Source organism: Aptenodytes forsteri, unplaced genomic scaffold, assembly GCF_000699145.1.
Source record: "Aptenodytes forsteri isolate BGI_AS27 unplaced genomic scaffold, ASM69914v1 Scaffold258, whole genome shotgun sequence".
Classification (NCBI taxonomy): Eukaryota; Metazoa; Chordata; class Aves; order Sphenisciformes; family Spheniscidae; genus Aptenodytes; species Aptenodytes forsteri.
This window is the reverse complement of record NW_008795250.1, coordinates 2229367-2250397: the sequence shown is the minus strand read 5'-3', so window position 1 is coordinate 2250397 and position 21031 is coordinate 2229367. Positions and strand designations below refer to the sequence as shown.

The following is a 21031-nucleotide window of genomic DNA, read 5'->3' as shown; positions in this document are numbered from 1 at the left end:
GAGGTATTTAAAAGACGAGTAGATGAGGCGCTTAGGGACATGGTTTAGTGGGTGGTGGTGTTGGGTCGACTGTTGGACTCGATGATCTTAGAGGTCTTTTCCAACCTCAATGATTCTATGATTCTATGATTCTATGGGACAGACAGGTCCCTTCTAACTTTGCCTCTGGGACTGGAAATAAAACAGTCACTTCAGAGTGCCAGATCTAAAGAGCTATTCTGATTCAGAGCTTTTTAAGGGAGGCACAGAGCCAGACTTACATGATGGCTGTGCCACTTCCAGTGCTTGAGCTGGTGTGAGTGCTCTGTGCCACATGGGACTCTCCACTTGTACTCAGAAACCTCGCACTACACTGTCTTGGAGGGTGCAACTTCCCTCTCCAAATTCTCCATGCTTCCTACCACCCCATCGATCCTATACAGCTTCCCTGCCCTGCAGAAACCAGCATAGCATGAAGTCAGATGCTACAGGACAAGATTTAGACAGGACAGGTATTGAATGTCCAAATGTTCAATGAGTCCAACCCAGAGTGAGACAAGCCTGCTACTGAAGCCAACAGACAGCACATCTTGGCTTTTATTCCTCTTCTCAAAAGCCCTGTTTGTACAAGGGAAGAACAAGTTGGTTTGGCAGAGATCTAGACAATCTGAAACTTCACCACAAACTTACTCCTGAACCTTCTCCGGAAGGTTACACAAAGCAAAGCCTGTCAGTACAGTTACTAGCTATAATATTCTGTCCTGTCACTATGTTATTTCTGCTATTCCTCTCCCTCCCCACTGTCTCCCCTTTCCTTGGCTACTCCCAGAACAGCTGCTAAAGTCTCTGTAGCCTGAGCCCCTGCTGAGGTGAGAGGCAGACTCCTGTTTGCAGCCCCAAGGTGTACTCAGCAGAGGTCTCTAAACTTCTGTCTGCTTCTACCAATCGACCTCCAAACTTGTTGAGATGCTTTGCTTATAATATGCTTCAAGAGACACATTGTCCCATGAGGACTGAACTAAATTGAGTTGCAGGGCTGCAAATCATGAAGCAGCCTCATTTTAATCACGGCTATTCAATTGCTAAGGAATGCAGAAAGTAAATACATATTTGTTTTTAGGCCATCATTTGTCCCATTTGCAAGAGGGAAATTAACATACTCAATCCCTGAGGCTTTAATCCTAGAAGACCTTGGGAAATGAACCTGCTATAACCACTACACATGAAATACACCCTTTGTTAAATCCTCTCCCACTGCTTTTGTCACAAAGTTTTTCTCCTGGGATCTATTAACCCTCTCATTCACATCTCCACATTCTAATAAGGCTTCAACATTTCACACTTCTTCTGCTACCCCCGCCGCAGTCCCTGCTGGCTTACTGGTGACTGATTTCCCTGAGCACTGACTGGAATCCAACTCCCAGGGTCAAGTTCTGCCCTTGTCTTCAGACCTGGGTTGAGAAAAAAACCGTAGTGCCCAGTCCTGCAGGTGTAAACTTGGCTGCAGCTAGGTTGACCAGGTGGTTGGATTTGCAAATCAGTCCTTGACTTCTATGCTACTTCAAACACATTTGAATAAATACTCCATACACAGATTTGATCAGCTTGCATTCCTAGTGCTGCAGTGTCCTTCTCTTTGGCATGCCTTACTCTCAGTTAGAATTAGTCCAGCCAATCTGTAACACAGTGGTAAAACTCTGTACAAAGCCCAGTGCTCTAGTTGCATCCCAGTCCTCCACACTTCTTCTCCTGGGCTTTTTCTGTCTTTTAGCTCTAGCTGTGGTTTGAGATCTTCCCTATCCTCAAAGCATGATTCAGCCTCTGGTCTTCTTTGCTTTCACTCTCTGCCCTACTCTCTTTCTGTGGCCCAGCATTGTAAACCCCGTGCCTCAAACCTGTTCCTAGGCCATCTAACAAATCCTTTCTCCCACCTCCTCCCTGAACTTAAAAATCACCTAGCCTGTGCATGCTAGCCATAGTTTACCCACTTGAATAACAACTACCCTTTCACCTAATCTAACTGCACCTGGCAGGGTCAGAATAGGGCTAGCAACTAATTCTTCCTCTTCTTAATCTTCAGATCAAATGTATTGATAAGACCCTGACCATAACACCTCCTTGCCTATGGCACCCTCAGCCCTACTAATTGAGGGCAGTTGCTTTTGTTGATGCCTGAAAGTAACCTACTGTCTTTGCGGTGAAGTCCCTCCCTCACCTCTCAGCCACCCAGGCCCTTGCTCTTAGCTGTACACAGTCACTTCAGTTAGCTCTCCTGTTTTGTGGAGGTGCAGGCCTACTGGTTCAACCAGAAGTTGAAGGCAGAAGTTTTGCCTGTCTACGTCCTAGAGGGAAAAGTATCATTGCACCAGCAGCCCCCTTGCTTTAGATAACAAAATGTCATTGTACAGGTAGCAATATACTGAAGGCATAGAAAGAGGGAAGGAATTGATGCAGTTCCATGAGTTACCCCTCATCAGCTGAATCACGGTGACTGACCCTGTTTGCCCCTTACCATCTTACAAATTCACAGCATCACCTTAAAGCCACCACCACCGGTTACTGCCGCTGCAGTAGTAACCTGATCAGTTGTGACATTTCTGTCTGTGCCCTACATCATGCGATTCAACAACTGTGCAATTAATTCAATAGCTACCTGGGGAACCTGTTCGATGCTCCTGAGCCTTGATCTGTGCTTTGGGGTTTGTTATGTAGTTTCACTCGTGAGCACTGAAGTGAATAATCTGGGTACTTTTAAAGAAAGTACTTGCTAAACAAAAGCTGCACATTCTGGAACGTTCACTTGGGATTTGAAACAAGATCTCAGAAAGGAAAAAGTGACTTACAATTTTAGATACCAGTGACATTGATAATGTTGATCTAAAAAGACAGTCAGAGACAACAAGAATCACCCACTTGCCCTACTATTATTCATCTGATCTTGCATCTATTTCCTCCTGAGGGTCTGTTTGAGTGAATGGATGGGTATGAATTACCAATAAACAGCCATGGTGACAAAGACACCGCACCTTTGGCCTCTCACATGGGTCACTGACAGCCCTGGCTTCCTCCAGACAGTGCATAAACCACCCCTGGGTCACATAAGGGTTGCAAAGCCCAGTCCTTACCTTCTCCTGGTACTGACGCCGTGAGGAGTCCAGAGACTGGATTAGGGCTGTGGCATGGCCGATGAACATGGCATAGCAGGTGGCCCCGACAATCATGCTCAGCATAGTGAGCCACACATCTGACATGCCAACGGGCGCCTGCTGCCCATACCCAATGCAGAGCATGTGACTCATTGCCTTGAACAGCGCATAGGAATACTGCTTCCCCCAGGAGTCATTCTAAAGAGACAGATAGACAGACAAAGCTTTAGCAGTGGGACAAGACATTCTCCGAGATGAATACATTTCAGAAAAGGACACCTAACGTTAGACCCAAAAGTCCATGTTTAAAGCACCTCTATATGTTAAGCAGTTTAATTCTTTGATGGCTTGGAAGTGCTGGGCACACTCGATTTAAAAAAAAAAGCCCAAATTTAGTCATCTGACATTAACTGAGTTTGGCCAGGGTTTTTACAGATTCCATGTACTCTTTCCAGCAAAACTTTCCAGAAAGGAAGCCAGACAGTCTGACACACTGCTAACCTGGGATAAACTGAGATGATGCATTGGGATATTTTCAAAATGACCCACGTGTCAGAAGGAACTGAAGCAAATGATTACCCCACTGGGAAATGGACTTTAACAGAGAACTGGTAAAAGAGAGCCTGAGCAAGGTTGCCAGCAGCAAGATCTTAGAGTGGGGAAAATCACTCCCCAGCAATTTAGGAAATAGTCAGGATCTCTGGTCATTACCTGAAGAGATGGGAAGGGCAGAAAATTAAGATGATAACGTTCAGACAGCAAGTTCTTCTCAGTGTAAAACAGGGCTTTTTCAGAGAGCTGAGAAAACTACAAATGGTCTCATTTGAGAGATGCAATAAACCACCGTGAGAAGCCAGCTGAAGTCAACAGCTTTTTTCGGACACCCTGTGCTCTCCCACTGCAGCTAACACAAGACACACCTCAGCAATAACATCATGGGATAGGGAGAAAAAACAGCATAAGTTTCATGATTATTCTGATTAGCCTGAGTTTATGGAACAGCTCACGGTACATTTACTGTCCTGTGGGTATTACATACTAGCAAGTCCTTGCCACAAAACCTTGTAAAGTAAATGCACTGTCATCACACACTGCTATTACAAGGTATGTGAAAAAATACCTCTGCTACAGTGACATTCATCGCAGCACATAATCTGTACATTCATCAGTCTTCTTTCTGTTCCTAGGAAGGTGTTAACATTATGGATATAGCTTTGCAGATACATATACCATGGCAACTTAGAAGGTCATTGTACAGAAGGCCTGGTTCGTGGCTTGTCAAATAGACAAGCAATGCTTTTGTGAACTCCATTCAGAGAGATGCAGCAGCCTCAGCACCAGTCACTAGTAACGCTGGGAGCTCTGGAGTTTACTGGACACCTCCTTGGAGGGATCTAATCACAATCAGGTAGACGGCTGATGACCTCTCTGCCAAGAGCTCTCTGAGTGTCACTAATGTTGATGGAAATTTTTCAGTAAGCTTACAAGTAGCAAACAGAAGCAAAGCATACTGTTGCTGTTTGTGAGCTGTGGCAAAGAGCTGGAACCTCTGGAGAGTGTTAATGCTTGGTTAGGAGATAAGCACATGGACAAAGACAGGCGATAGCGTTACCCTGGCCATATTCAGTTACATTATGCAAGACAGGCCTGATTCACACTGCAACAAGAAGGGCAAAGCAACAGAAGTGACAGCGAAGCAGACACAGAAGCAGCAGCACATTCACAGCCCCAGAAGAGACTGCTCCCTGCTGGCGCCAGCCTGTCTGGGCTCACCTCCCTAACAAAGCAGGAACCTGTTCACCTCCTGCACTGGAAAAAACTACCTTGAGTCAACAGAGACAAGAGACAATGTGGCCATTAGTGTCTCTATTCCTGGCTATGCAGTTGGCTTGCCAGTGTGTGAGGAGCCACAGCCCAAAGGGGAGCCAGCTACAGATGAAGACAAACAGCATTTGCACTCTGCTGCCTGTACAGGACAGCAGGAAGGATCCAACCACGGGGGCTGCCTGAGGTGTAAGCACCAAAGGAGTGAATCTGCTTTGCTCCTTTGCCTCACCCATGTCTATGCTGTGGCTCCTAGAGCCCTGGCCAAAGAAGTATGGGGGGCCCTTTTTTCCACCAGCCAGGTTTTGTGTCATTTTGCAGACCCACTTCTGATGTGTGAAGGCATCAAGCATCTCACACACCTTACACAGGCATCCCTGCATCTTCACTGTTAACATTCCCAGGAGCCACAGTCCCTTTCCCTCAGCCCTGTAGTACTAGCAGTCATAATGCCGTGGCCCCTGCACTTACAGAATGGCAAATGCTGTAAACTCTATGGCTTTAGCCCATCTATTGTCCATGCTTCAGCAGGGAAGTCATCATCCTGAGACAACAGGCAGGAGCAGTCACACTTGACAGACCTTTGCTTAAAATGGTGCATCACCTGTAAAGGTGGGCAGCACATTCACAGCTTTACTGGGGCAGAGGCAGTAGTGCAGGTGTTCTGTCCCATCCCCTCCTTGTTAAATGAACCCTTTCCCATGCAGGCATTTCTCACTGGACATTGCAGAAATGCTGCTGCCTTCTGAGTTTAGTGTGGCAGTAGTTTAACGGGGCAGCACATCTCCACAACAGAATTGAGAACAGGGAGAAAAGAAATGCCGAGCTGAAATTCCAAAGGGAATTTGGGGAGACAGAATAAGAATAGCTGAGCTGGAGTTTGATGTATCAGAAAACTGGCTGCCAGGGTCTTTAATGGCCATGAATGATCAGAGCCTGAGAGGAACACCTGGATATCAGGCAGGTTCAAGTTTTAAAAGCCATTCTTCCAGCAACTTGCTGCTCAGGAGCGCTGTTTACGAGGAAGCTTGCCAGTGTTTTGTAGGAATTAGTCATCCAAAACACAACATCCAATATCACTGAGCCCCCGTAGCCTGCAGAAACACTTCTGGCTCCCTGGGAACTCTACACTTTCAAGTCACAACCCCAATTCCCATCAGCAGCACGGCTCCCTGTGAGGACAGCCTGCTTCGTGCCAGACTGAGGAGATCGCTGAGTAATGACAGACTGAGGGGCGAGAGCTGGAGGAAAACACAGTGTGTTTAAAAAAAAATCCTGAGCAATGTGGTCTGCTGGGAGAAGAGATCAAGGACTGCTGAAAGAGAGGCACTTCCATGAAGGGGAAACCTTTCAGAGCAATTACCTTTAGGACACAACCTCTGAGCTCTTTGAGCATCTGTAAAGAGCACTGGATCCTCATGGCACAGTCTATGCGATGACTCCTTGCTTATAGGTCTCAGTATATCTTTAGTTTTTAGGCCTGCTCTACAGTCTTTTGTTTTCCACAGTATAAGCAGGTAGGTCAAGAATGCAGTACTTTAAGCCAGACTAGTAGTGGTGGTTCCAAATGTACTGCGGACACAAGTTTACTAGCATCACGGTGCCTTATACTGATACAGCTTGTTTCCGTAAGAGCCATACCCCTATACTCAATATACCACTATGCCAGTCCCCACGGTGGGAGGGTTGTACTACTTCAAATATACTAGAGTGGCTAAAATGGCCCATTAGGGTAGGTAAATGAGGCCTTAAACTGAAGAAAGAAAATGACTCCTCGTTAACCAAATCTCAAAGCAAGCTAAAATGGAGCTACAGATCTGTGCTTGAACATAGTCAAGAGGGATGTTATCTCAGACACATGCCAGGCACTAAGAGCATTTGCAAAAGGGAGTTAAAATTACTTTGAAGCAGTTTCTCAGACTAGCTTGTTTTTAACATCCACACTGGCAGTACTATAAGGGTTTCTCTGGGATTAGTGTGTGGACTGCAATGCCTCTGCTCAGATCCACCCTTGAATACTTGGAGACACCTGAACCTCTTCAAAGGCAGTGTTGGGTTCTGCAGGACCCTACTTAGCACCTAAAGAAACAGTATGGTGTCTTATAGGATGTTCTGGGTCTGATGTACATGTGAGTGTACCTGGTTGAACCCTCACTGGAGAAGACTAGAGACAGAGAAGTAGACACAGAGAAGTACTGGCAAATTCTTGGGGTAGGGGGATAGTCCACGAGCACAATGTTATACTTGACTAACACCACTAACATTTCACAGTATTAAGGAGCTGTCTGTAGTGAAAGGGCATATTTCAATTTGTGAACTCCCACATTTGCCTCAGCAGTGATCTTATCTAGCCACAGAGTTGTTACTCGGGGTTTGCTACTGCAAACTACTTATGTCAAGCTGCGAAATAAAGCCTCTGAACATCACTGCCCTCCCCTGGACAACACTGTAACTGCTGGGCCGGGAAAACAAACCTTCAGACCCAATTCAAAGGAAGGGAATAGTGGGACGAGAAATGGAGATGATAGGTCAACTTCACATCGGAGAAAACCTGCCTGTTCTGGGCTTATTTCCAAGGAGAGCTTTGCATGGCCTTCACCTAACAGAAGAGATTGTCTCAGGACTCTGAGTGCACCAGTCTTAATTGCCCCAGTCAGCCTTGCCGGGGACCCTCACCCATGCATCCACTGTTCCTGGAGCTCCATTTCAGCACAGGCCTGGGCACTCAGACCTTGCCTGAGCTAGCTGTACCTGTGCCCAGCCCTGGGCCTTGAACATATGCTTTAGCCTTGTTTCTAGCCTTGCCTCTGACCCCATCTCTTGCTACTCCCTGGGTAGACCCTGGACATGACTGTCACCCTGCCTCAACTGCAATGGTCAATGGACCCTGTTATCACCAATTCTGCTCTGCCCACCCTGTTTCGGACTGGTAGGACTGTGCCCTAGTTGGCGAGGGCACTGCCTGTGCAGGGGTTACCCTTGGCTCCTGGCTCATATCCCCTCGTGGAGTGGCCCTACTCTTGCTGCTCCCTGACAGATTTTATAAAACATGATAATCTACTACACAGCTTCATATGCCTGCTGAGTGAGGGTAGGAGGGATCTGCTGGACCAGGGGCTTGGGGAGAGTTAGGAATCACACAGGAGATCCATGCAGGATCTACGCTCTGTCTTCCACAACACATGCTGCATCCATTTCTTTTCCTCCTTTCTATGAGCAACGCTACAAGAATGCGTTGGGGGGCGTGGAGCGGGGTTTAAGCTCAAAAGGAAAGCTACTCTCCTTCTTTCGGTAGAAGGGAAGACGATTAGTATTTCCTATGCAAGGTCACTGCATTTGACATGGGGATATTTGCCTACCCTGCAGGGTTTATCAGTTCAGCACAATACCCAAGGGGGCGAGCCACGTGTTTCCAGCAGCTTTCAAGTCTCAGCAGAGCTCAGATTTCTCTGATGAGGAGCTGCCAGGCAAGGGTCTTGGGGAGATGCTGCTGCCCGCACACATGCCACTCTGCAGCTGACTCACTAGCGTTTCTCTTTTTAATAAAGTGCCCTGTAGGGAAGCTAATGCTGAAGCCCCTGAGACTGGGGCTGAGCAATAAATACTGAAAACATCCTTCCCTGCCATTTCAGAGCCATTTCAGAAAGAAGTCATACAGAGACTCACTCCTTCTACAATTGCTAAAGATGAAACATGGTGCATGTAGAAAACACTAAGACGAACTGGAGCCAGGGATTTATCGAGCCCCTGATATGATTTTGGCAACACCAGACCCTTCACAGATCCCCTGGAAGAGGATGAAACCTTTAGGAAGCAGATGGGAGGTGATGAATCTTATTTCCCTGCTGTGTCGGAATCAGAGCTGGTTTTATGGACTGCCAAGTGGCTAGGTGGGAAACTCCGGAGCAGTGGAAGAGCAGCACCAGCATACTCAAGGAGAAAGCCTCCAAAGCATTTGGCACCTCACTTTCAGCTCCCCTTGGCTGTAGCAGCTTCAGAATATTCCTTTTTTTCCTACAGTGGTTCCATCCCAGCTTTTTGGCTCCTGTGTGTAATCAGGGCAGTCGTGCACCAAGTATATTTATCTCCTCAAAGCTGTGACCAGGTCAGTATAGAACGTCTCAAAATCCAACCTACCGACTCTCTATCACAGACAGATGCCATCCTGGCCTCCCACCTCCCAACCCTGTCCATCACAGCTCTCAAACAGAGCCATTCTGGAAACTACCATCAAGATCTTGGCACCAAAGTCTGAGACCAGCCCAGGCCACCGGTTTCTTGTTTCCTGACTCAGTGGCCTCTCCTATTACTTCACTATAGACTATATGTAAATTGTTGCACTAATCATGCCATCCATATCTATCACTGGTCCCAATGACACATCTGGAAATCTTCTCACGAGATTAGAGGACAGAACCTTATTGTGAGAAGAAACTATCTGATTCCAGAAGAACTAATTATTCTCGTTGTTAAATGTGCTAAAACCAAGCTATTTCGGGGCTGGCATATTCCTGTACAGCTTCTGGAGTTGAAGCCACCTGAACTATAGGTGGGGCATATAACCATCTCTCCAGTTCTTCATCCCAGTTTCCTGAGGCTCCATTTCTGAGACAGTCACTGTGATAATAATCTTTTTTTACTTTTATTAAGTAGAAAAAGTGAAGGTGATTTAGCTGCAGAGGAGAAGCAGAAAAAATCACACAAGGCAAGTTTAATTCCCAGCTTCTCAGGCTCTCAAGGCTGGGAAGACAAGTGCTGCAGCATGAGTCCTTGCCTGGTAAAGCTCTGCTTGGGATAGAAACTTTCTATCCTGCCCCTCCTGGAGACTATGCAACCCTAGCTTTTATGTCTTCCCTCAGGGTGGATGGGAAAAGCAAACAGAAGTTGTTGCCATCAGACAGCAGCCTCCACCCAAATGTTAGGATAAAGGAAACATGGTTCAAATCTGCTGCTCTGAAGCTGTCCTGCAAGGGCACCATGGCCAAGTCACTTCATCGGATGGGGATGATTTCTGTCTGCACCTCTGAGCTCTCCAGGATGAGGAGCTGTATGTCCTTTTGAACCTGAATAGTGCAAGCACAACGGGGCCCTGATCTTTCATTGCTCCTGCCATATAAATAATAAAAAGGCAGCATGGGGGAAGACAAGGCAGCTGCTGCATGGGCTGTTCTTCTACTGTAGATAAATAAAGGGTTCTAGTCTCCAGAACTGTCAGTCTGGCACCTTTCAACAGCAGGAAGTGAATGATTATTGCAGAGGGAAGAAATGAATAAATAAACACCAAACAGATGACTTTTTCATGGATGCTCACTCTTCTTAGGCATGGGCAGCATGTGCCCACAGCTCTACATGTGGGAGGCATGGGAAGTTGGCAGTTCTTTTATACATTTTACATTTGTTCTGTTCTGCTCGAGTGCCTGATTGTTTTTTTTTTAAGAAGAAATTGGCTGGGGGAATCTGGAGGTTAAGAGCTGCAATAAGAGGCAATTTTTTAAGCTTTGTCAGTTTTTGCTGCTTAATCAACTGGACATTGTCCCTTTGAATAAAAGATCCTGAATTCTCAGCGAGATGGTTGAAAGGTACCATGAACTCCCCATGCATTTACCATATGGTATAAATCTCCCTCACAGCAAACAGCAAAGTGAGCAGCACAGCTTGGGATGTTATTGGGAAGTCTGGCTGCTGATCCCATGACGGGAGGCCAAACTGTGGCTTGGCAGAGTCTGTTTCAGCCCACCCTAATGGGATACTGTGCAGCTCCCCAGGGAGAAGGGTGGGTGATCACACCGACCCTTCAAGTGGATACAGAGCAGAAGGCTTAACAGTTTCCTTGGACCAGTAATGGGAATTATGGATCAAACTCAGCTATGGCTCTAGGACCCCCTCTGCCTCCTGCCTTTGGCTCAGTATGCCTAGATCCCAGCAGAAAACCGTTTCCATTCTTGCTCTTTGCTGTTTCCTGCCAGGAGGGGGAGCCTGGCTCCTGCCTTCTGCTGCAGGCAGCCCGCAGCAGGCTCTGCTGGGGCTGGCTCCTGCTCTGCAGCCCTGAGACTGTCTCGTTGCAGAGACTGCCTCCAGGAAGCCTCGATGCCCACAGTGCCGTGGCTTTACAAGTGCCTGCTGGACAGTGGAGGAAAGCCCTAAAAGGAGGTGGGGGGAAATGGGAAGCTGGGGGATGCCATGTTAGTGCCGGGAGGTCGATGCTGAAATGGTGATGCTGTGACCAAGGGCCTGGGTTTAGGGCCGTGAGGGAGCAAGCGGGGCAGGCACTTACCACCATGCGGTTGAGGGACACCCAACAATCGTCGGGGAAGTCCTGCAGCATAGGCACAAGGAACTGGAGGCAGCCATCCCAGTGACACAGCAGCAGCATCATCCCAATCAGGTTCACAATCCGCACCACTGCACTGGCCAGATCGTAGGTCATGTGGAAGATCTGCAGGGGCCAACAGGGAGCAGATTAGATGGCAGCTCCCCAGACAACCAACCCAACATAATTAGATGCAGTATCAGGGTCAAAAACCTTGCTAAAATAACAGAAAAGGCTGCATCAGCTTAGCTCAGGTCAGTCACAGTATGCAAGCAGAACCAGCTGAAAAACAGATTAAAAACTAAAATACAAAATCATAATCATTCGTCCCTCTTGCCCTTTGATTTTGCATTCTAGTTTACATTAAAAGCCCCATAACTCATTTTATAAAATAAGTTGGTTGCAAATATTTCTGAAACATCAGCCACTCCTCAGAAATAAACTCTGTCATTACATCTTTTTAACTGCAATGCCCTTCTTTGATTTCTGCTCTTGCTGAATATATGCTACACACTGACCCATGGTGGAAGCTGTCTTTGTACTGGATGTCAGATGCAGTCTCTGCAAGTATCAAATGCAAGAAAGAATGGCCTCAAACTCAGCAGTCACTTCTAGAAGAGTATCTGATTCAACTGTTTTCTTGTATTTCCTGTATTCTGCTGCTATATCACTTCCAGTCTTACGTGAAGGTGGGCAAGGAAAAGAGAAACACGGCAGAGCTGTATAGCAGTTCTTAGCAAGGAAGCCCAGAAACCTGTAAACAGGCAATGGCAACCACACCTTTGCAGTCAGTTCTCTAATGCAAAGGGAGTCTATGGTCGTGTTGTCCTTAGTATTAGTCATAAGCAGAACACACTGAGAAATCCAGGTGCCCTATTATCAAAGCTGCACATGCAGTCAAGAATTACTATTTTTTTCCTATGGGTGGTGTGTTGTGGAGACATTGGGGGTGCTTGGCTCTTTTATGCCCAGCTTTGTGATGACAGGTAGACACACAGGGCATGCCAGCGACTGCTATCCTGAGCTACTTATCTGCCCAGGTTTGGTTTTCCCTACCTTACAACATGCCACAGCGAGGAGAGATGGGCTCTGGAGAGTGTGGCTGGCCCTGTGTGGCTCAGCACAGAGCCCACCTTCTGGCCTCTTTTGCCATTAACACAGTTCATGAAGAGAGGAGACTTTCAAGCCGTCACTGGGCAATGGTTTGGATCCAGTAAGGACCATACACTTAGTCTTCACAGTGTGCTGGCTTCCAGTTAAAGAAGCCTACTGCATCACCCTGAAAACAGAGACCCCAAACACATCTGGCATCCTCTCCCACATGCTGCTGTGTCAGCACGGCAATTTGAGACAGAGCCAGGATGGATGGAGGCCTGACAGCCATGCCCCAGCCCTGCCAACGTGTCCTGCCCTAGAGCCTCATCTGGAGAAACGTTAATCACTGCTCCCCACACACGGTCTTGCTGTTTCTGGTAGAGGAGGAGTGAAATATTTGGACAGCTGTGTGTGAATGAAGCGGAGAGACTCACTGCTGTCAGCTGCCATAGCTGGTCCTTCTCAGGAGGCCTCCCCATGGCACATACAGCCTGGCTGTTTTGCAGCCCAGCCTGCAATCTGGTGACACAATGTCCTAGTTGGATTTGCAGTCTCTGCAAGTATCAAATGCAAGAAAGAATGGCCTCAAACTCAGCAGTCACTTCTAGAAGAGTATCTGATTCAACTGTTTTCTTGTATTTCCTGTATTCTGCTGCTATATCACTTCCAGTCTTACGTGAAGGTGGGCAAGGAAAAGAGAAACACGGCAGAGCTGTATAGCAGTTCTTAGCAAGGAAGCCCAGAAACCTGTAAACAGGCAATGGCAACCACACCTTTGCAGTCAGTTCTCTAATGCAAAGGGAGTCTATGGTCGTGTTGTCCTTAGTATTAGTCATAAGCAGAACACACTGAGAAATCCAGGTGCCCTATTATCAAAGCTGCATATGCAGTCAAGAATTACTATTTTTTTCCTATGGGTGGTGTGTTGTGGAGACATTGGGGGTGCTTGGCTCTTTTATGCCCAGCTTTGTGATGACAGGTAGACACACAGGGCATGCCAGCGACTGCTATCCTGAGCTACTTATCCTCCCAGGTTTGGTTTTCCCTACCTTACAACATGCCACAGCGAGGAGAGATGGGCTCTGGAGAGTGTGGCTGGCCCTGTGTGGCTCAGCACAGAGCCCACCTTCTGGCCTCTTTTGCCATTAACACAGTTCATGAAGAGAGGAGACTTTCAAGCCGTCACTGGGCAATGGTTTGGATCCAGTAAGGACCATACACTTAGTCTTCACAGTGTGCTGGCTTCCAGTTAAAGAAGCCTACTGCATCACCCTGAAAACAGAGACCCCAAACACATCTGGCATCCTCTCCCACATGCTGCTGTGTCAGCACGGCAATTTGAGACAGAGCCAGGATGGATGGAGGCCTGACAGCCATGCCCCAGCCCTGCCAACGTGTCCTGCCCTAGAGCCTCATCTGGAGAAACGTTAATCACTGCTCCCCACACACGGTCTTGCTGTTTCTGGTAGAGGAGGAGTGAAATATTTGGACAGCTGTGTGTGAATGAAGCGGAGAGACTCACTGCTGTCAGCTGCCGGTCACTCACTGCTGGTCCTTCTCAGGAGGCCTCCCCATGGCACATACAGCCTGGCTGTTTTGCAGCCCAGCCTGCAATCTGGTGACACAATGTCCTAGTTGGATTTAATGGAAGGGAACAAAAAGCAGAGGAATGTGAGGAGCAAAGACGACTACTGTGAATCAGATGAGGCTGCATGTCCCAGCTCTGTTCCTGCATTTCCACCCTGACCTGTAGGATGGTACTCCCTTCCAGGGTATATTTCAGTCAGCTCTGTCCTAATCCAGCTACATCAGCTTGAAGCTTCCCACAGAGCTTGTTTACCCCACCCTGTAGCCCCTCCTGCTCTCTCAGTCCTGGACTCCCCAACAGCCCTGCCATAGCCCCTCCACTCCGGCCCACAGCCTCTCTGCTATGTCACCTGCAGAGTCCCCCTCCGCAGCTCTGCTCTTGTACCTCAGCCCTGCCCTGCTGCTCCGGCCCTGCGTGGTCACACTTCCTGTCTTCTGACTTGCCACCACACCTCTCCTTAAAGCGCGACTCCCAGTGCTGTTGTAAAACTGACCTCCAAGTGAGCCATGCAGGGCACACAGTGACACCTATCCGAGCTCACTATTTCCTTAGGGATGTAGCAGGATTAACTGTTAGCTCTTCAGATGGAAAATAAACCTGTAAACACAACTTTCTTACGGGGCACCATAGTGGGCCAAAAGGCACAGAGACCCTGATACAGGCTTATATAAGATAGCAAAGTAATTTTCAGTTTGCCGTGTTATTAATAAAAATTGATAGTGCAGTGACTGAAACTGCAGGGAGAAGCACACCTAGCGCTTCCTGAGCGCTGAACACCTCCAGGGCACTGCCTAGGCTCCGCTGAGCCTCAGTGCAGGAAGACGGGCACGCAGCGGGTGAGTCAGCTGCCTGGGAATCACCTCCGGAGGGGCAGGCGATTACCGAGGGAGATGACTGTCAGGGAAGTATCTGAAGCAGGGGATAGGCCATAGGCATGCTATGTGGCTGTATGGCTAAGTCCATATAACTCCTTGCTGCTCTGACAGAGATAGTCCTGCTCCTCCCAACCACCCATGGCAGTATGTACCTGCCATCTTTGCCTATACCAGGGATCAGCCTCCTCTGATCCCATAGTGAGTCAGTTCAAGCAGCTAAAAAGGCAGAAAACTTTTGTTATAAAAGAAAGGAATCATGGTATGTCAGTTTAGCTGCCTAAATTGGCTCATCACTCTGTTGTCAGAGCTAGCTGTTCAATTTGAATGCCTGTTTCCACACCAGATATTAACACTTCCCCACCTAATCAGGATGCTGCGAGGCCATATGCATTGGGAGATGCTCAGTCCGGACCGGGAGGGAGCCACAGAAGAATGCTGGAAACCAGAAGGATGAATGATTCGGATAACTCCTTCTAAACTCCATTATTTCCACTGCATCCAAGATGCAGCTGGAGTCCACAGTGTCACTTAGTGTGAGAAAGGCCATTCTAGCGATGCTTCTGGGCTGAAAAGAAGAAAATATCCGAAATCCAGCATGAAAGGCTGTTCTAGGAAATCCAACTCTCAATGCTGACTCAATAGGTCAGTATGAAAGCTGAGCACATAATTCATAAAGAATAATTCCTACTGGTTTCATCCTTTTTTTTTCCATTGCAGAACTGATCATTCTCATTTAGATACCCAAAGCAAATCCAGCCTATCTGAGTGACAGCCACGGGCTATGCTTTTAATGAAGCCAGAGCAGCAGTTTGCAGAAGGATCTCTGAATGGATCTTTTGTATTGCTAGGGTTTTACTGTGCTAATGACTATTCCTCTCCCACCTACGTGTGTTTTTCAAACAGCTCCAGCCCTCCTGTAACCCAGGGAACTCCAGCCAGGGACAGGGAGAAACCCTGTCAGATTTAGGAAGTGCCTTTCTTCCTTTAATATATTAAAAGCAGAGAGTGAAAAGCCTGAGGGAATGGATGGTTTAGGGGAAAGGTGAATAGATATGGAGCTTCTTATATGACGATTGGGATCTATTCCAGTCAGGCTAGGGCAGAAAGCCTTTATTTTTTCGTGCACCTCCGAAAAACAGGAATAAATGTGTTTGCTTCTGCCGTTAGGCCCCGCTGCCTCCTCTCATGCACTAATAACTCACACATTTGCTGGCGGCTGAGAAATGGCAGCTCTGTGCAGAGTGTGTGTTTACGTCTTGGCTCACAGGTCTTCCTTCACCGCTGGGTCACCACCCATCACGTAACCCACCCGTAAGTGTAGGACCCAGTGTTGAAGCACGAAGGGGAGGAGAGTCCTGCCTCTGTATTAACATGGGGGTGCATCTGCCCTTGCAGTGCACGGATGTTCCCAGCGCAAAGCTCAGAGAAGCCAGGAGCTCAGTGGCCATTCGGGATTGTCCTCTAATGCCCAGCACTGACTAGAGGGAAGGATCACAACTGAGCTGACACAAACTTCCCACACAGGTAGAGACAATATCTGCTTTACGCAAGGGTAGATTCAGCTCACCTACTTTGGACCTTGAGATCTAGACTATATCATTAGAGTCATTGGATGGAAACCCACACCCAGAGGGTGACACATGTGGTTTGTGGCACTTGTTTACCTGAGAAGGAGATGCACGGCATCTCAGAAATTCCTGTTTCTCTCTGCTGCCCATAAAGTAAGCCTAGATAATGAACTCCAACTGTAAATGTCTGAACTGCAGGTGAGACAAATCCAATTTCAAATGTCAGTCTCGGGAGTTATCAGCTCATGCCCACTCCTTGGAATACATTTGCATTCACATGCAAGAGAAAAATAAGAAACACTCGACTGTGCAGCACACAGGAATAACTGTGAAGGGGTGTGAACGAACACCTTCCACTGAGAAGAAGCTCCGACTGTAAATAGGTGCCTGTGTTGCAGGGAATACTAACTCCAATAGACTGCTGGAGAGTGTCTAAGCCAGTTCTGCAGTGCCCTAAAGCAGTCTATAGCTTGCCAGGGAGAGGTGGGGAAGAAACATTCTAGAATAGCTAGTCCACAAGCAGAGGAACCTGAGCAGTAATTGGAACTTCTCTGGTTTTCATCATTAACACTCAGGGCTCGCTTGTCCTGTTGTAACACAACCCAGGCTGGGTCCCAGAGCATCATACCTCCTTCTGCCCCTGGAACTGCTTGTGCTTTCCACCTTTTTGCTGCCTGTGATTTGGAAAAAGGGATTGAGGAGGAGGAGAAGGACAAAGCACAGATTCACCCTTAAAAGCACCTCTTTCCAAGGGTATTCTCTGATAGAGCTAGTATCCCTGTTTCTTGATTGTCCAAAACAAGCTGTGGCTTCAGAATCCCTGTTACAAAGTAGGCTCTGTCCTTCTAGCCAAAGGACACCTTGCAACGCTTTCTGAAAGGACAGCTTGGGAAAGTGGGAGGACCAAAACTTTCCTCAACAGTCATCTCTAGTTATATAAGAGCTCCACCTTGGAAATCCCGCTTATACACAACAAGCTATCGGGATCCTATCAGTATGAATCTGAAATCTTGACAGCCCCAAATAACTCTGTAAAGTACTCCTCAATTGGGTCTGTACTGCAGCAGGATTCCTCTAACCTGATCGCTTGAGCTGGAAGAAATCAAGGACACCTTGGAGAAGCGGGAGCCTGGCTCTGGCAGTGAAACAAGGGCTTTGACTGAAGTCAAAGTTGCATATTTAATTAGGCATGGTGTTTTATGTTGGCACACAGCCTGGTGTGGCTATCCAAACCAACAGGTCACCAGAATTTCTCAGATCCTTGAAAGCGATGTTGCATTAGCGCGTCTGTCTGTCTAGGGCCGTGGAGGCTGGACTGCTCCGAGACTGAGAGCCCACTGAGAGGACACTGCGGCGAGTGCTGTGCAGGGAGGCAGCTCGGTCCAGGCACACTCTGCACCAGACCTGCCAGGCCCAGGCCAGCTCCGGCAAAGTCTCTGTCTCTGCATTCAGCTCCCCAGCATGTCAAGCTCTGCAGGCTGGGGTGCGATTGCACACCCTGCTGTCTCTGCATGTACCGGAGGTGCTATGCTTGGAATGAATGGGGTTTCCTGAGGGTCTGGGGACCGTGATGCAGAGGCATACTAATGCACAGCTGAGCCGGAGCTAAACACCTTGCCAGAGAGAGCTAACAGTATCTACACTAGCTCAGCTGAACACTGGCTCTACACAGAACTGACTTCCATCCACAGGGTTTATGAACAGATTCTGCACCACAGGAAAGCAGTGAAACTGCTTGTTGTCCTTCGCTACCTCTACTAGCAACACAGCAGTATTTCTGTAGCACTGCATCCAAACTAAGGCCTGCTGGTCCTGAGCCAGTGCTGGTGTCTGTATCCACACTATGGTTAATATACAACTGTGATAAATCCCCTGTGGATAATCAAGTAGCTGTGACACTGCTCCAGCTTAATAGAAAGCAAAGAATTTACTCTTAATTTATGACTTAAAAACCCCAAAGACCTTAAAAGGAAACACAAATCTCAAAAGAGAATCAAAACTGTATCATATACCATAGAGTGCTCTAGTCAGAGTCAAGGTTGTTCTGCTGTGAGGAAATGTGTATTTACTTATATTTAAGAACAGTATTTGTGGACTATGGGGAAGAAAGTTGAATGTCTTTCACTCTTCCTGTCTCGGCTTTTGTAGATAACAACAGAGGTAAAGATACATTTTCCTCATAGAGGCATTAGCTGCCTTTTCAAACCTAAGTGTTAATCTCTTGATATACTGGGGATAAGTGGTTGCTGTGATGAGCTTTTCTGAGCCTAAAATACTGTTAAACAGATTACTGTAGGGTGGTTGTACTAAGTCCCTGCATCACCAGCTACAGTGTCTCTGCATATCACCTATCTAATCACTGACTGGGCCTCATCCTGTTTAGTTATGAAAACTGACTGGACAACAGTTTAAGCTCTTACTCATTCTGGCCAACATACAAACCAAAGGCAGCTCATTGAAAAACCAGTGGTTTTGCTCATTTAGGGATCACTACCACAAATCAGTGCCAATTCTTGTGGCGAGGGGCAAAATGTCACCTTCTCCACACTCAGCGCTGAGTCTTGACTGACACAACACATGTAAGAGGGGAAGGGCTTGGGAGCCTTGATGTGCAGATCCGTCCTGGGAGACTGAAGTGAGGGGAGAGACAAACAACATGAAGAGCTCGCAGGATGGGCTTCCCCCAGGAGGAAAAATCCTCTCCAGGCACACACAGCATTATGCACATTAGAGCACCAAAGCACGGAAGCCATGAGCATACACAAGGTGCACACAGAGCCAAACCCCCTGAGCAACTCAGACGCTGTAAGGACACACAAGACATCGGAGTCGAGAGAGAAAGGGCAGCTCCCCAAGAAATCCAGCCTGTTGAGTAAACCCACACTATTGGGAAACACAATGTTTCAGCAAAGCAACACAGATCTCAGCTGCTGTTTTCCCTCTCCTGATGCTGTTATGGGAAATGCATCACCAAGCCCTTCACTTGCTCCTTCCTCACCCTCCCCAACTTTCTATTTATTCTCCCAGTGATGTCACATTTAAGCTGTGCCAAAACATAAACTAATTTTAGTCCAAAAGGTTTGCTGTCTCAAGTAACTCACCAGGCCACACATTTGGTTCTTTTGGAAGAATAGACAAAATGCTGTTCTTGCCAGTAAAATATACAAAGATATAAACTCCGAATTTCTGAGGCAACTGTTGCTCAGGCTGGCCTGCTGAAAAGGGACTTAGTTAAGGAAGAAAAGTTATGCAAAGGAACGCAGTTGGGCTTATTTACAACTTCACAGTGTAGTGGGAAGCAGGAGTCCCTTATGAAGCTTTGGGTCAGACAGCTTTGGGCTGTGCTGATCACAATGTGTTTGGCAGAACGGCGCAATGTTGTGGGAGGGAGGGAGCTTTGGGATCCAGATTGTATTGGGACAACGCTGAAAGCACCAGCCAGCACACAGCAGATGGACTGGAGACGGGAAATCATCTGTGGTGCACAGATACATCTGCAAGCAGTGTGCAGATTCAGGGATGCGCTCGACAGTTTGAGACGGTGTGGGATTTGGTTTTGCCTGCTTTTTGCTGTGCCAGCAAGGAAAACTATATCCAGAAGATCAAGTTTTAGATGAAGGCAAGAGTTTGGGGTTGATTCTCTTTTTATGCTTGCTTTGCACCAAATGACATAATCAATGTCAGCAGAGTTGCTGATGCTGCCTTGAGTCAGTGCGAGAAGAGAATCAGGTCCGTGATTCATTAGGTTTAACACTCACAGGGGAACATATTGTGGAGTGTGCTTGTCTCAGGGCTGCCTGGAACAGCGAGTTTGAGGGAAGTGCACTGAGTGCCAGGTGTTAAGAGAGATATTCAAGTAGATTTTACACTTAAAATATAATAATCCTTTGTGCTGCTGTGGCAGTTTTCACCTGAAGGTCTCAAGGGGCTCGGCTGACATTAATCTGGTATGCTTCAATGTCTCCAGTGAATGTGTGATCTTCATTATTGTACAAAATGAGGCACATGAAAGGGAAAAGCCACTTGCCAGAGGTTGCACAGGAAGCTGAGAGCAAAGTTTTGAGCCAAATCTAGGGATGTCAGCTTTGATCTCCTGCTCTAACCACTGCCCATGTATTATGGCTACTAACTAGAGCCCAAGGAGGTATCCTTCAAGTTCAGAAACAGCCACTTCAACACCAAGAAAGGCCACAGTGTGTATGTGCATGCAGGGCAGGGAGAAGTGATCTCGCAGCAGCCTGGTGCTGTTAAAGCTCTGTAAGAACATGATGCAAGCCTGCAAGCCTCTACCTCCTCCTGACATGATTTAACTCTTCCCAGGCAGCTTGCTTCTGGCTAATGGAAGTTCTTCTCCAGGTAGGAGCTGAGGGGCCATAGACAGAGAACAGCAGAAAGCCCATGCAAAAATGAAAGGAAAAAAAAAAGCATTTTCTTGCCTTCTCCCTCAGAGACTTGTGTCTACTGGAAAATATTTACAGCAGAGAAAGGTGAAATAACAGGACTAATTAGCACTGAGAAAGCTGGCATAAATAACAAATGTTTATAGATATATATAAACCCCAAAGATCCTGCCACCACCATGCGTTTTGCCTCTTGCACTCTCAGAGTTGAGGTTGTCGTGACCACCAACCCCCCTCTCCCCCCCC

At 47.4% G+C, this 21031-nt stretch overlaps 1 protein-coding gene across 3 annotated transcripts in view; it reads right to left on the bottom strand.

Annotated features, from left to right (window-relative positions):
* Positions 1–21031, bottom strand: part of HCN4 (hyperpolarization activated cyclic nucleotide gated potassium channel 4) — a 110488-nt gene that overhangs the window by 30378 nt on the left and 59079 nt on the right. For all 3 annotated transcript variants that reach the window (XM_009278867.1, XM_019471962.1, XM_019471963.1), the window contains exons 3-4: positions 11224–11385; positions 3105–3323 (exon numbers count right to left, since the gene is read on the bottom strand). In XM_009278867.1, coding sequence (XP_009277142.1) covers positions 3105–3323; positions 11224–11385 — 381 coding nt within the window. The remainder of the gene's footprint in view (positions 1–3104; positions 3324–11223; positions 11386–21031) is intronic.